The sequence below is a fragment of the Pseudopipra pipra genome, chromosome 5 (assembly GCF_036250125.1).
Source record: "Pseudopipra pipra isolate bDixPip1 chromosome 5, bDixPip1.hap1, whole genome shotgun sequence".
NCBI classification, from domain to species: Eukaryota; Metazoa; Chordata; class Aves; order Passeriformes; family Pipridae; genus Pseudopipra; species Pseudopipra pipra.
Window position 1 is genome coordinate 74,021,003 of NC_087553.1, and position 13,758 is coordinate 74,034,760.

A 13,758-nucleotide genomic window follows, 5' to 3' on the forward strand; every position below is an offset into this window, starting at 1 on the left:
TAAGGGAACAGAGTGTTATTCCTGTTAGGGAATTCACTCCCTTACTCAAGGGGCAGCTTTTGGGTTGCAGGGCAGGAGGTTCAGGGTTAAATGTGAGGGGATAAAATATAAGGGGTGAGGTTCCAGAGCTAGAGCTGCACTGAAACCCCTCAGAGACAGAACGATGTCCTCAGGGCTGGGAAAAATTCCAGGTGGTGTTTTGGAGGTCTCGGTGGGAAGGAAGCAGTTGCTCCATGGCCAGCTCACACCTTTGCTTCACTGCCCAAGAGCTGTGTTTTATTAACAACCCCCCCCAAAAAAAGCCTTCCAGGTGCCTCTGAGGGAGTAAAGACTCACCTGAGGTCGGATGGGGGAGCCTGTGGTGACTGAAAAAAGGACCCTGTCACCTGTTGGAGTTGTGCTTTGGCTCCCAGGCAGCTCTTTCCAGCAAGATGAATGATCCTGGATTCTGCAGCTGCAGCAATACCCATCACAGAGCAATATCTTCCCAAGCAAATGTATCCTGGGGGTTGATTAAACCCCCTCAGGCTCACTTTGGAGTTCAATCCATTGCAGAAGCATTTTGGTGCTTCACAGTAGATGTTAAATATCAAATTAGAGCAGTTATTGCTCAGCCAAAGGCACGGAGAACGCACATGTTTGGGATGGGAGCAGATGAGATGCTGTGGGTGGTAAAGCTGCTGAAGGATGTCACAAATCTCTTCTGTCTTCTCTTTTCCAGCCATGTCTCCAGGCCAGGACAGCCATTCCAGCATGGAACAGCTCCCTGCATCCGAACAGATCCTGCAAACGCTGAGTGAGCTGGCCAGGTCTTTCCAGGAGATGGCCGATCGCTGCCTGCTGGTTCTGCACCTGGAAGTCAGGTGAACACCCAAAATTTGGGATTCGTGGGCCTGCTCCTGCTGCCACACTCTTCCTCAGCCAGCCCAGCAGCCATTGGCCCTCTTGCCCCCCTGGCCACACTCGGGCTCCTCTTCAGCTCCCTGCCCAGCCCAACTCCCAGCTCCCTTCCTGCCTGGCTGCTCTCCAGCCCCTCTGGCCCAGCCTGCAGCTGCAGGGGCTTCTTGTGGCCAAAGGGCAGGACCCGGCCCTTGGCCTTGGGGAACCTCAGCCCCTTGCAATCAGCCCCTGGATCCAGCCTGGCCAGGGCCCTCTGCAGAGCCCTCCTGCCTTCCAGCACATCAACACTCCCCCAGCTTGGGGTCACCTGGAATGTGCTGATGGTTCCCTCCATCCCCTCATCTAAATCATCAATAAAGACACTAAACAGGACTGGGCCCAGCACTGATCCCTGGGGACACCCTTGGGGATGGATCCCAGCTGGATGCAGCTCCATCCCCACCACTCTCTGGGCCCTCAGCCAGTTCCTAACCCAGCCCAGGGTGCCCCTGGCCAAGCCTTTTCCAGGAGCATCCCATGGGAGACGGTGCCAAAGTTTTTACCGGGTGTCTCCACATTCAGGAGCTGCTGCTCTTCGGATCACAAACAGCAGCTTTTCTTCCTACTTTTTCAAACAGCAGCAGGAACTGGGGAACCAGATGGATTTTTTTTTTAAAGGGCTGAGGAGAATTCCATGAAGTCTCTGACTTCCCATGCAGAGATGAAAGGCAGCAAATGCCTTTCTTCAGGCTGCCAGCTGTCCACTGCGGGGCTGGGAAGACGCTTTTCCCTGATGCATTGTATGGGCCAGGTGGATTTTCATTGCTTCCCTTTTCCTCTGAAGCATCAAATAGATGTCACAGAATTGATGGATCATCAGTTTGTTCTCCTGTGACACGTCCTGAGCCGTGTTGTGTCCCTGTGCACGCAGGCAGAGCCCTGGGGAAGTCAGGGTGGAGCTCTGCAAAAAAAAATCCACATCAGTTATTGTCAGCAGCCCTTCAACCTGCCATCCATCATCTGCTGGGCTCGGGATTGCAGGCACGGATTGGAGGGAAAGATGGGGAAAAGGATGGAAATGGAGCAGTTCTCCAGCTGTGCTGTAATGGGAGATGAGGCCTGAGATAACCTGGATTCATGGAAAAGGCACCAGCCTGGATGGGGTTCTGACCCGTGTGGCTTCTCATCACTCTTGGGTTAAGCAAAAATCCAGGAAAACAGGGATGTCAACAAGCAGGAAAACCCCCAGAGAGGTGGGACAATGACAAGAGGAGGGTGTGTTTAATTCAGACATAACCACCCAGTTCTTGAAGTTGGTTACCTTTAAATACATTTTTAAACAAAGCTTTTTAAATAAAGGTGTTATTTTTTTTTTTAAGCTTTTTAAATAAAGCCGTTATTTTTTTTTAACGCCGCCGGAAGGAAAACAAAGAAGCGACGCTTTGAAAACCCACGGCTGCTTTTTGATAATTCTCTTTTCTTTGCAGGGTTCATTGCTTCCACTACCTGATCCCTCTGGCCAAGCAGGGGAACTACGCCATCGTGGCCAACGTGGAGAGCATGGACTACGACCCGCTGGTGGTGAGGCTCAACAAGGACATCAGCGCCATCGAGGAGGCCATGAGCGCCAGCCTCCAGCAGCACAAGTTCCAGTACATCTTCGAAGGTCAGGCACCTCCCACAACACTCTGGGTCTTCAAAAAAAGGGGTTTTTGTCCTCATCCCAAAGCTCCACAGCGTTCCTTGGTGGGTTAAGGGGCTGTTGGCACCGATGGGATAAGTGAGATCCCTGTGGGAAACGGGGGTTTGATGGGGTGAGAGAGCTGAGGGGGGGTCAGCTGGAGAAGAGAAGGCTCCAGGGAGAGCTGAGAGCCCCTTGCAGGGCATAAAGGGGCTCCAGGAGAGCTGGAGAGGGACTGGGGACAAGGGATGGAGGGACAGGATAAGGGGCAATGGTTTTAAACTAAAATAGGAGAGATTTAGATTCGGTTTTCGGAAGAAATCCTTTTCTCAGAGGGTAGGAAGGCCCTGGCCCAGGTTGCCCAGAGAAGCTGTGGCTGCCCCTGGATCCCTGGAAGTGTCCAAGGCCAGATTGGAGCAACCTGGGCTAGTGGAAGGTGTCCCTGCCCATGAGGCTGGAACGGGATGATCTTTAAGGTCCCTTCCAACCCAAACCATTCCAGGATTCCAAACACAGGGCACTCAGAACCCCAAGATGCCTCCAGAGCATTTCTGGCTGACCCGAACCGAGGGCCCCATGCCAGGTGGGGCAGCAGTGATCTGATGTAAGTGCAGCTCAGTTTTTCCTCAGGAAGCCCCAGGACACGTGTTTGTATCACCCACAGCTCTCTTCTGGCACAGTTCCCACCCCAAGCGCAGCCATCCCCTTTCTGAAGCTAAATTTAAGGAAGACCAGATGCTCTGATGCCTCAGAGAATATAACCCATGTGTTGGTTCATCTCCCCTGTGTTTATTTGAGCTGTCACACCAGTTCTTGGCTGTGCTGTGGGATATGGGGGCGTTGGTGTTGGTCAAAGCCAGCAGAAAGTGGGGGCTGGAGATGCACCCCATGTCCAAAATAATCCACAGCAGCAAGGCTGACCTTGTTTTAGCCACTGCTGATCCTACAAAAGTTGTCCTGTTGGAGCAGAGTCCAGAGGAGGCCCTGGAGCTGCTCCCAGGGCTGGAGCCCCTCTTCTCTGGAGCCAGACTGGGAGAGCTGGGAATGTTCCCCTGGAGAAGAGAAGGCTCCAGGGAGAGCTGAGAGCCCCTGGCAGGGCCTAAAGGGGCTCCAGGAGAGCTGGAGAGGGACTGGGGACAAGGGATGGAGGGACAGGACACAGGGAATGGCTTCCCACTGCCAGAGGGCAGGGCTAGGTGGGATATTGGGAAGGAATTGCTGTCTGGGAGGGTGGGGAGAGGCTGGAATGGATTTCCCAGAGAAACTGGCTGCTCCTGGATCCCTGGAAGTGTCCAGGCTGAGTTGGACTGGGCTTGGAACCACCCGGGACAGAGGAAAGCATCAGGGTTGGAACTGGATGCTCTCTAAGGTCCCTTCCAATCCAAACCCTTCTGTGATTCCATGATCCCAAGGCTTGTGTAATTCCCTGCCATTCCCACGTAGCTGCAGAGAGTTTTTTATGGAACTGTTTTCCGAGCTCTGTAAATCTGTGGCAAACACGTCACCATCAGGTTCTAGAGCCCCTCCAACAACTCAGGTCTCCCGTGTCTGTGTGAGGAGAGGGAAACATCTTCACACAGAGCCACGGGGACCATTCCCATCCTTCTGAGCTCCGGGGACCGTTCCCATCCTGCTGAGCCGTGAGGTTGAAATTCCTCCACGTGCTCATCATACACAGACACCTCTTCAGCCCAGTTTTGGGGTTTACATACCCCCCATGCTGGCTGTAATAATGAATTATTCTTAATTCAGACTTTTAATTGGCATCTGGGCTTGTCCAGGCCTCTGCACTGAGGGAATCGGGTTGAGCTTTTTGCTCTTTCTGATGTGACGTGAATGGCTGGGATGTGACAGGAATGGATCCATCATTTTGGGGGTGGCTGTGACTGTCAGCACCCAACTGTGTCCTTGAGCTCCCAGCAGGGACATCCCTCAGACACGAGAAAGTGTTCCAGACTGATGAGAGAGAGGTTGTGCACCAAGTGCTTTGGGTGCAGCTCATTTCTGCTCCTGGAGACCGTGAGTTTTCCAGGGAAAACACCACCCTTGAAAACAGATTCAACCACTGTGATCTTCCAGGAGCTGCAGTGCTCCATTGCTCTGCCCAGACAGAGGGGTGGAAAGGGACACTCTGCAAAGCCTGGAAGTGCCCTGGAGATATCAGAGGTTGTGCAATTCTGATTTTCGGGCAGTTTTGTATTTTTGCTAAAGTAGGGAACGTTGAGGGAAGTCCTCCTAAAATGCACAGGGGCTGTTTCCAGTCCACATAACAGTGCTCATTCCTGGGTTTTATGATGAATTATTGCCACTAAATACCTTCCTCTTCCCCCTGGCAGGGTTGGGCCACCTCATCTCCTGCATCCTCATCAACGGCGCCCACTACTTCAAGCGCATCAGCGAGTCCGGCATCAAGAAGATGTGTCGGAACATCTTCATCCTCCAGCAGAACCTGACCAACATCACCATGTCCCGGGAGGCCGACCTGGACTTTGCCAGGTAAGCACAGAGCCCCGTGGTGGGCTTGTTATTGTAGGGTTTGCTGCTGTTTTGGTGTCCACGTGAAGCAGAGGGAGCTCCTCCCGAAAGTCTCGCCGTGAGATGAGCACCGAGTTCAACACATCCAGGTGTTGATTGGAATATTTACTTTCTCCTGGTTGTTCAGAGAATCAGAGGATGGTTAAGGTTGGAAATGACCTCCAAGGTCATCAAGTCCAAACATGGAGCACTTGAGCTCAGTGTGAGGTTCCACCAAAGCATCTGCACTTGGGGCTCCTCCCAAGACCAAAACCCAGGCAAGGAAAAACTTCTAAATATAAAGTTATCTAGAAGATATCTATCTTCTAGGTATAGGCTGTAGGTTGAACTCAAACTGGGTGAAATTTGGGCTTGGATTCCTGCCCAGATAAGTTATACTTTGGTTGGTTGAAGGCTGACACTTTTAGCAACTCCCAGGAACAGAGTCTGTGGACCTCAGGGTGGCCAGAGGCAGGTGGGCTTGAAGGGATGTCTCCTTTCAAGTTCTGTTGATCTTAAAGTAGTAGTAAGAGCAAAATAAACCCAGAACTGGATGTGACAGACCTCCTGGTGATTTATCCACAAAAGGAGGATTGAGGAGTAAGCAAATGGGTGAGAGCAAACACTCAGCAGTGGTTTGCTCCTGGACTGGGGGTGCTGACTCTGAGTCACTGCACTGGCTGATCTTCCTGATCCTCTGTGGCAGCAGCTGGTTCAGGAATGAGCAGCTGAGCCCAAGAAACAGCGAAAGGAGGAGTCTGGAACTTGCAAATAAAGGGATGTAGATCAAACAAGGGAGTTTTTGCGTGTGGCACTTGGATGGGACCCCCCACGAACACTGGGAATAGTTGGTGTCATCATTTGGTTTTTGGAGAGTGAATCAGGAGAGAAGCTGGACTCCCTCAGATGAGGAAGAGTGTGACTGAGAGCCTCATTTCCTGGGCTGTCATAGGGGGAATGATCTCATTATGGAATTAGTTCCTCCACAATAACATTGACGTCGAGAAGTTATGGAGGCCTGGAGAAGGCGGAGAGAGAAAGATCCATGACAAACTCTCCAAGGAATACAATTCCCAAATTCAATCTCTCCTTTTTAAAATGATATTTTTTCCCCCTCCCTGATCTGTTGAGATGCTTAATTAGCCCAGGCAGAACAGAGCTTGAGCATGTGCTGACAGCCCAGTGGCACCCAAATAATGACACACCGAAATAATGACACATTAACCAGGAGCTGCTGGAGAGGTGGAATATCCCTGGAGCTCTGACTCTGCACGAGTTGATGTGTGGAGTTTGAAGGGAAGAGTGAGGAGGTAGCATGTTCCCAACTCCTGATCTTGCTGGGTGGGTGAAGACCAGGAGTTTTCACAGCATCAAACGCTGACCGGTTACACAGCAACAGATTTTCTCCTGCACGTTGGAGCTGCTGGGGACCATCAGCAAGAGCTGTGGAGCTCAGAGGAGGCACCTGAGCTGCACCATGGAGCCATTTAGGTTGGAAAAGACCTCTGAGATCCAAGCCAACCATTCCCCAGCGCTGCCAAGGCCACCACTGACCCATGTCCCCAAGTGCCACATCCACAGGGCTTTGAAATCCCTCCAGGTCCGGTGCCTGACCACCCTTTCCATGAAGAAATTTTCCCTGATATCCAATCTAAACTCCCTTTGGCACAACTTGAGGCCATTTCCTCTTGTCCTGTCCCTTGTTCCTTGGGGGAAGAGCCCATTTCCCACCTGACTACAGCATCTCTGTGGTCCCTGGGGTGCAGAATTCTTCCCATCATCATATAAGTTCATCAACACTTCTTTTTAGCTTTCATGGCTGCGTCTCTTCCCTCTTTCTTTTAGGGCATAATTCCATCATCTGGAGAGTGTGTGTTATTCTTTTGTCCTTCTGATAACTCCTGAATTCTTATTATCCAGGTTCTTTTCCATAAACAAGGCTCTGGTGCATCCAAACCCTGCCCTGCTCACCTGAATTCACAATGACCTGAGCAAGTTCTCAGCGTGCCCCGAGGACTGAGGTCTGTTCAAACCATTAAACAAACACAACAATTCACCCCCAGAAAGCAGAAAATAACATCAATGTGGGATAAAAGTGATTTGTCTCCCTGTGATACGGCTCATGCAGGAGTCTGTAAATGCTCTGTGCTGTTTGAACTCTCAGTTTTGCCTTTTTTAAAGATGGCAAGGGAGAGCAAGTGGTGATTTCATGGACAGGAGCAGTGGCAGAGCTGCTGGAGGAATCCCCACCCACCTGCTCATCCTTCCCCCTGCACCTCCTGGTGACTGGGATGAATAAATTCCCTCCCTGCCTCACTTCTCCAGGGATTTGGGTGATCCTGACTGAACAGGAGAAAAGGTTTCCAACCCTGCCTTGATATCTCCGTGTCCAAGACACTCAGGGTTCAAGAATCAATTAGCCCCAATTAACAATCAACACATCATTCTTCACACAGTCCTTTCAGCCATTAAATCTGAATTCTGGGACAGGTCCTGTGTGGTCTTTTCCTGCAAGTGAACACATTTGAAGTTCGATGTGTTCAAGTTTATAGGAAAGACAAACCATTTGAGAAAGGACCAGAAGACTTTTAGGACTTTCCTGGCTGTCCTGCCTTTGATTTTGCTTTTATTTTTCACTGTGGATATCATCTTCAAGGTTTTTTATGGGGCTCCAAGAGCACTGGGCATCCCCTTTCTTCTCTGCTCAGTGACTTAGGTGGTAGAAACCCCAACCAGGGAAGCAGCAGGGGGAAGAATTTTCTCCTCTGAAGCCAAAATCACGTGGAGGATTCACAACAAAACTTAACCCAGCTAACACTTGTTGGTTCTGGCAAGGCTTTTGCTGTTTAAACCCCATTTTTCACCAACTCTGACACCTGCAGGTGACAACAGCAGCAGTTTGGAGCTTTGGGAATGGCCCCATGGCAAGGGGAAAATGTGTTTCAAATGAGTTTTGCTTTGAGCTTCTTGGTTCAAGGCAGGGAAAGTCTCAGCAGAGCAGGAGCACATTTCCATCGGGGAAAAAGAAATAAATTGCCAAGTTGTGTGAGCTCCAGGAAGGAGGTTTTTCCACCAGGAGAAAACAGGGTAAAACAGGTTGGCTCTGACTGCTGAGGTGTCACAAAGGATTTGTGGCATTTGCTGAATTTCCTGCAAATATTAATAGGTTTTTTAGCTTATGTGTGTGTGTTCGGTATCTGGGCCACAGAAATGTGGTTGGTCATTAGGGCATCCACTACTTTATTAAAGAAAAAGTAGGATTTTCTCCTTGTGTGTAATACCCAGGCTTGTGCTGCAAAGTCTGGGACTGGCCATGACTTCCAAATACCTCCAGATTTTGGAAGTTTCACAGCCAGAATTGGACTTATGGCATTAGTGAGATAAATTAAGCTTCAAATTTGAATTCCTATTCAAATCTTTTCCTTTGTGCCTTCTTTCCTACTCCCCCTTTATCCCTGCCCAAAATTACTCTCGCATCTTTATGCAAAGATCTCATCAGAGATAGTAAAAAATGGTGAGGTTTCTGCTTCAGACTTGTCTTTAAATAAAATATCATTCCATTCTCAGCTGTTCATTGAAAAAAAATAACTTTCTAGGACATCCAGCAGTGCTAAAACCACCCTGGTTTTGGAGAGTTATTGAGGTGGTTTCAAAGGGAAGGGAGAGACACCCATGGAAGTGTGGACACCCAGTGGAAGGTGTCCCTGCCCATGGCAGGGGGTTGGAATCAGATGATCCTTAAGGTCCCTTCCAACCCAAACCATTCCGTGACTCAGTGATTCTGTAAAAGTTTAGGATGGAGCTTGAGCTTCCTTTCAAACCAGTCTGTGGTGGGAAGGACCAGTGTGGGGTTGGGAAAAAGTGCCTCAGCTCTGCTCTGGTACCTCATCTGCACCCTGATTTTATTTTTAATATCTGAGTGAATCACAGCAGCAGAGAGAGACCCACGGGCTTAGGGCCTGACCCCCAGATTTAGGGCCTGGCCCTCAGGTTTAGGGCCTGACCCCCAGGTTTAAGGCCTAACGCTCAGGTTTGGGGGTATGACCCTCAGGTTAAGGGCCTGACCCTCAGGTTAAGGGCCTGACCCTCAGGTTTAAGGCCTCACCCTCAGGTTTAAGGCCTGCACCTCAGGTTTAAGGCCTGACCTTCAGGTTTAGGAGCTGATCCTCAGGTTTGGGGGTATGACCTTCAGGTTTGGGGCCTGACTCTCAGATTTGGGGCCTGACCCTCAGGTTTAGGAACTGACCCTCAGGCTTAGGGCCTGACCCTCAGGTTTAGGAACTGACACTCAGGCTTAGGGCCTGACCCTCAGGTTTAGGAACTGACACTCAGGTTTAGGAACTGACCCCCAGGTTTGGGGCCTGACCCTCAGGTTTAGGATCTGCCCCCCATGTTTAGGACCTGACCCTCAAGTTTAAGACCTCACCCTCAGGTTTAGGATCTGACCCCCATGTTTAGGACCTGACCCTCAGGTTTAAGGCCTGACCCTCAGGTTTAGGGCCTGACTCTCATGTTTGGGGCCTGTGCCTCAGGTTTAAGGCCTCACCCCCAGATTTAGGATTAGTGCCAAGAGGCAGAGATGTCCTTGTGCTACAGTTCCCAGTGCCAGCTCAAACATCCGTGGATGTGGCAGGGTTGTCCCATCCAGCTCTGATTCCTACATAGGGAAAATTGGAAAACACCACCAGGAAATGTCTGAACTCATGAAAAACACCCCTGGGAGCAGTGTCTGAGCTGCAGCAGCAGGATTTCGTGGGGTGCTTTATTTCTGGGCACAGTTGTGGTTGGGATGCTCAGCATTTTGGGCTCCTCTCCTGCTCCGACTGGCAGACCAAGGATTTTTAGGGATGGGAGCGATTTCTGATGCTCTTGCAGGCAGGAGGGATCTGCAATAACATGCTGCCATCTACTGGGAGCTGATGAGGGAAAAGGGAAGCCCCTGGACATCCCAGTGCTCTGAAATATGACTTTTTCATTGCCAAATATCACTTCTCTTCCCGATTTTATTCTTGATAAATGCAGAAACAGCAGGATGGGTTTGCTGTTTAGTGCCCGGGTTGCCCAAGGCTGTGGCTGGTGGAGGGAACCTTCCTCTGGTGCTGTTGATTTGTGTGTGGGGACCATCAGGTCCAACAGATCCTCACCCAGATCCCCTGTGTTGGGATGTGTCTGCAGTGCTCCTGTGATGCTCCTTTGCTGCCTGTGGGTCAGAAGTGGGTGTGAAAAGCATCTCAGGTGTTCTCCCTTGGGGCTGCACTGGAGCCAGGACAGAATTTGGGGTCTTTCAGTTCAGTTAATTTGAATAAAACCCACATTAGCTGAGTAAAATAGTCAGGGCACTCTCATTCCCCCACTTTATCCCCCCACGAGGTAGAATTCCCCAAATCTTTGCAGTCTGGATCCCACAGGAAGCCCTTTCCCTGCAGAGGAGCCAGAAGCAGTGCAGCTCCAGAAGAAAAGCTTCTCTTTGCTGACAGGGAAGAACGTGTTATCTCCATCCCAGCCCTGGACTCTCATGTCTGGAGCCTGCCCTCATTTTGGGTTTGCTGCTTTTAATTAACAAAGCTGCTTTGGTTTTCAATTAAGGACTTGGTTGCAACAAAATCCCTGTTTTCTTTGCCTTTCTTTCCTCTCTTGTTTGCTCCCCCCTGTAGTTTCCACTGAGCTTTGATCTCAGTGCAGGTTTAATTAGCTGTAATTAGTGGTTTCACTGCATTAACCAAAAATCCCAACCACAGAGGATTAAAAACCACCCCTCAGCTTGATGCCCTCCCCCTCCCCTTCCTCCTTTTGCTTCCCCAGTATGATTTGGGGGATCAGGGGAGTCCCCATTTGGTCCTTCACCACACGGGTGCTGCTGGATCCCAAAGAATTGCCCTGTTATGGACTCAATAAAACTCCATGGAACAAACCACCCATCTGGGTATTTGAATTTCCAGTTAAATCCTCAGCTGCCATGAGTTTGAGTACAACACCAATTTATGCCCTGACAGCATTTCATGGAGCACTTTTGGGGTCTCTCCCTGCTTTCTGCAATCCGGTACATTTAGAATCACAGAATCATGGAATTATTTACTCTGGAAAAGCCCTCTAAGACCATCAAGTCCCAGCTCTGGCCACCACTGACCCATGTCCCCAAGTGCCACATCCCACATGGCTTTTAAATCCCTGCAGGGATGGGGACTCCATCCTGTGCCAGGGCTGGAAAACCCTTTTGGGGAAGGAAAAGTCTGCACTCCTTCCACTGTCCCAGATTGCTCCAACCTGTCCTTGCACACTTCCAGGGATCCAGGGGCAGCCACAGCTTCTCTGGGAAATCCATTCTCGCCAGATGAGCCATTGGCTTGTGGAGTTGGAGCTGCCCTTGAAATCCAGCCCCTGTTGGGATCTCCTGACTTCAGATTGTCGTGGTCAGTGAACAACTGACTGGTTTAAACACCGAATTTCAGATTATTTTCTCACAGAATCACGGGATGGTTTGGGTTGGAAGGGACTGCAGAGACCATCTTGCTCCAAACCATGGGCAGGGACACCTTCCACTAGCCCAGGTTGCTCCAACCTGGCCCTGGACACTTCCAGGGATCCAGGAGCAGCCACAGCTTCTCTGGGAAATCCATTCCAGGGCCTCCCCACCCTCCTAGCCAACAATTCCTTCCCAATATCCCATCCATCCCTGCCCTCTGGCAGTGGGAAGCCATTCCCTGTGTCCTGTCCCTCCATCCCTTGTCCCCAGTCCCTCTCCAGCTCTCCTGGAGCCCCTTTAGGCCCTGCAAGGGGCTCTCAGCTCTCCCTGGAGCCTTCTCTTCTCCAGGTGAATATTCCCAGCTCTCCCAACCTGGCTCCAGAGCAGAGGGCTCCAGCCCTGGGAGCAGCTCCATGGCCTCCTCTGGACTCTCTCCAGCAGCTCGACATCCTTCAGGAATGTTGTTCCCAGGGCTGGAGGCAGCTCTGCAGGGGGGTCTCCCCTGAGGGGGTGGAGGGGCAAAATCCCCCCCTGCCCTGCTGCCTCTGCTGTGGGATCAGCCCAGGACACAGGGGGGTTTCTGGGCTGGGGCATCTCCAGCTTTTTATTCCCCAAGTTCTCCTCAGGGCTGCTCCCAAATACTCCTCCTTCCCAGGACACTTGATGCTTTATCTGCCTCATCTGGAAAAGCACCTCCAAAATACTCTGTGTTTGAGTTGCAACCCAAAAAGCATCACCAGTGCCCAACAAAAGCTCAGCAGCTCTTCCAGCACATCATCATAGGGGAGAAAAGCACCATCCAGCCCTGAAGGCTCAGAGTTTGGGAGTTTGCCTCAGCAAACACCTCCTTCCCTTTCTCTTCACAGCAGCTCCTGCTGTGACACAGTAAATTAGAGCAGGGAAACCATCCAGCTTTGGGGGGAAGGGCTGTTTTTTTGGGAGGTTGCCTCAGCTTTTTTCCCTGGTTTTGGCAGGATCAGCTCCCTGGTCTGGTTCACAGCAGGCCTGGCACAGCTGGGGGAGAGGGAACGAACAGGGAGATGAGCTCTGGAATGATAACGGTCCTGAAAATGGAGCTTTATCTGAAATTGGGATGAGGCATCAGGGGTGAAGAAGGGAATGGCTCAAGGCAGAGCAGAGGGGAGGCAGGAGGAGCCAACACCTTGTGCAGAAGTCACTGCTCTTCCCACACCACCCTTGGGCCATTTGGCCTCGCTCCAGCCTAAGGAGGGATAACTTCTAAGTCCTCAGCTTTGCTGAGCAGCAGATTTCTTATTCATTGCCTGTGTCTGGGAAATGCCTTCCCTGCTGCTGCTTCTCACATTAGGAAGAAGCTCCAAAACGGCCTGGTGGTGATAGACCAGATGTTGGGAAGCAAAGCACTTCACTCTTGGGGGATGACATTTCTGCTGGTTGTCCTTAACTAATTTTCATGTAATGGGAGCACTCGAGCACGTGGAGATGGAAAGAAAGTGGGTGAACCCCCCTGAGTGGTGACAGCACATCACTCCCCTCCCTTTGGGGTATTTAAATTCCTTAAGGAGGGAATTTGTTGGCTTTGTAATCGAAACACACACATGAACACAGAGCCCAGAGAACGTGCGGGTCCAGAAAGTGTTTGAGCCTGAGTTTAACTCTCAGATACAAACGTTGACTCATTGACCTGATGGATCACAGCGTGGTTTAGGTTGGAAGGGACTTCAAAGATCATCCAGTTCCACCCCCTGCCATGGTCAGGGAGACCTTCCACTATCCCAGGTTGCTCCAAGCCCTGTCCAGCCCGGCCTTGGACACTTCCAGGGTTGGAATACTTGCTCTGTAACTAGAGATCCACCACAGTCACATCTCCATCAGAGCTGGTTGCCCTTTGTTCCCTGCACAGTGAGAAGTGAGGATGATTTTGGGGTGTGATTTTTCCGAATTGGTTTAAATTTTCTTTGCAATGAGACGAAGGGGCCTCTGAGGAGTCACCTCCTGGGAGTGCCTGTGGCTTCCTCCCGAGGATCAGGGAGCAGAGGTGACCTGCTCAGGTGGAATTATCCCTGGCACATCTATTGCTGGGCCCCTCCATGGCTGTGTGGGGTGAGCAGATGACTTTGCAGGTGGGCAGATCCATCCTTAAACCCCCTCAGTAGGGCTTTACACCCCATCTTAACTGGACTAGGGGACTGAATTAATTTGGCAGCTCCCACATCAGTGTGTTCTGGAAGGTGCTGGTCCT

The 13,758-nt window shown here is 50.9% G+C and overlaps 1 protein-coding gene across 1 annotated transcript in view; it reads left to right on the forward strand.

The window, feature by feature from the left end:
• EXOC4 (exocyst complex component 4) overlaps positions 1 to 13,758 on the forward strand; it is a 304,134-nt gene that overhangs the window by 273,559 nt on the left and 16,817 nt on the right. The window contains exons 15-17 of the mRNA XM_064656590.1: positions 722 to 863; positions 2,367 to 2,545; positions 4,897 to 5,056. Of these exons, the coding sequence (XP_064512660.1) occupies positions 722 to 863; positions 2,367 to 2,545; positions 4,897 to 5,056 (481 nt within the window). The remainder of the gene's footprint in view (positions 1 to 721; positions 864 to 2,366; positions 2,546 to 4,896; positions 5,057 to 13,758) is intronic.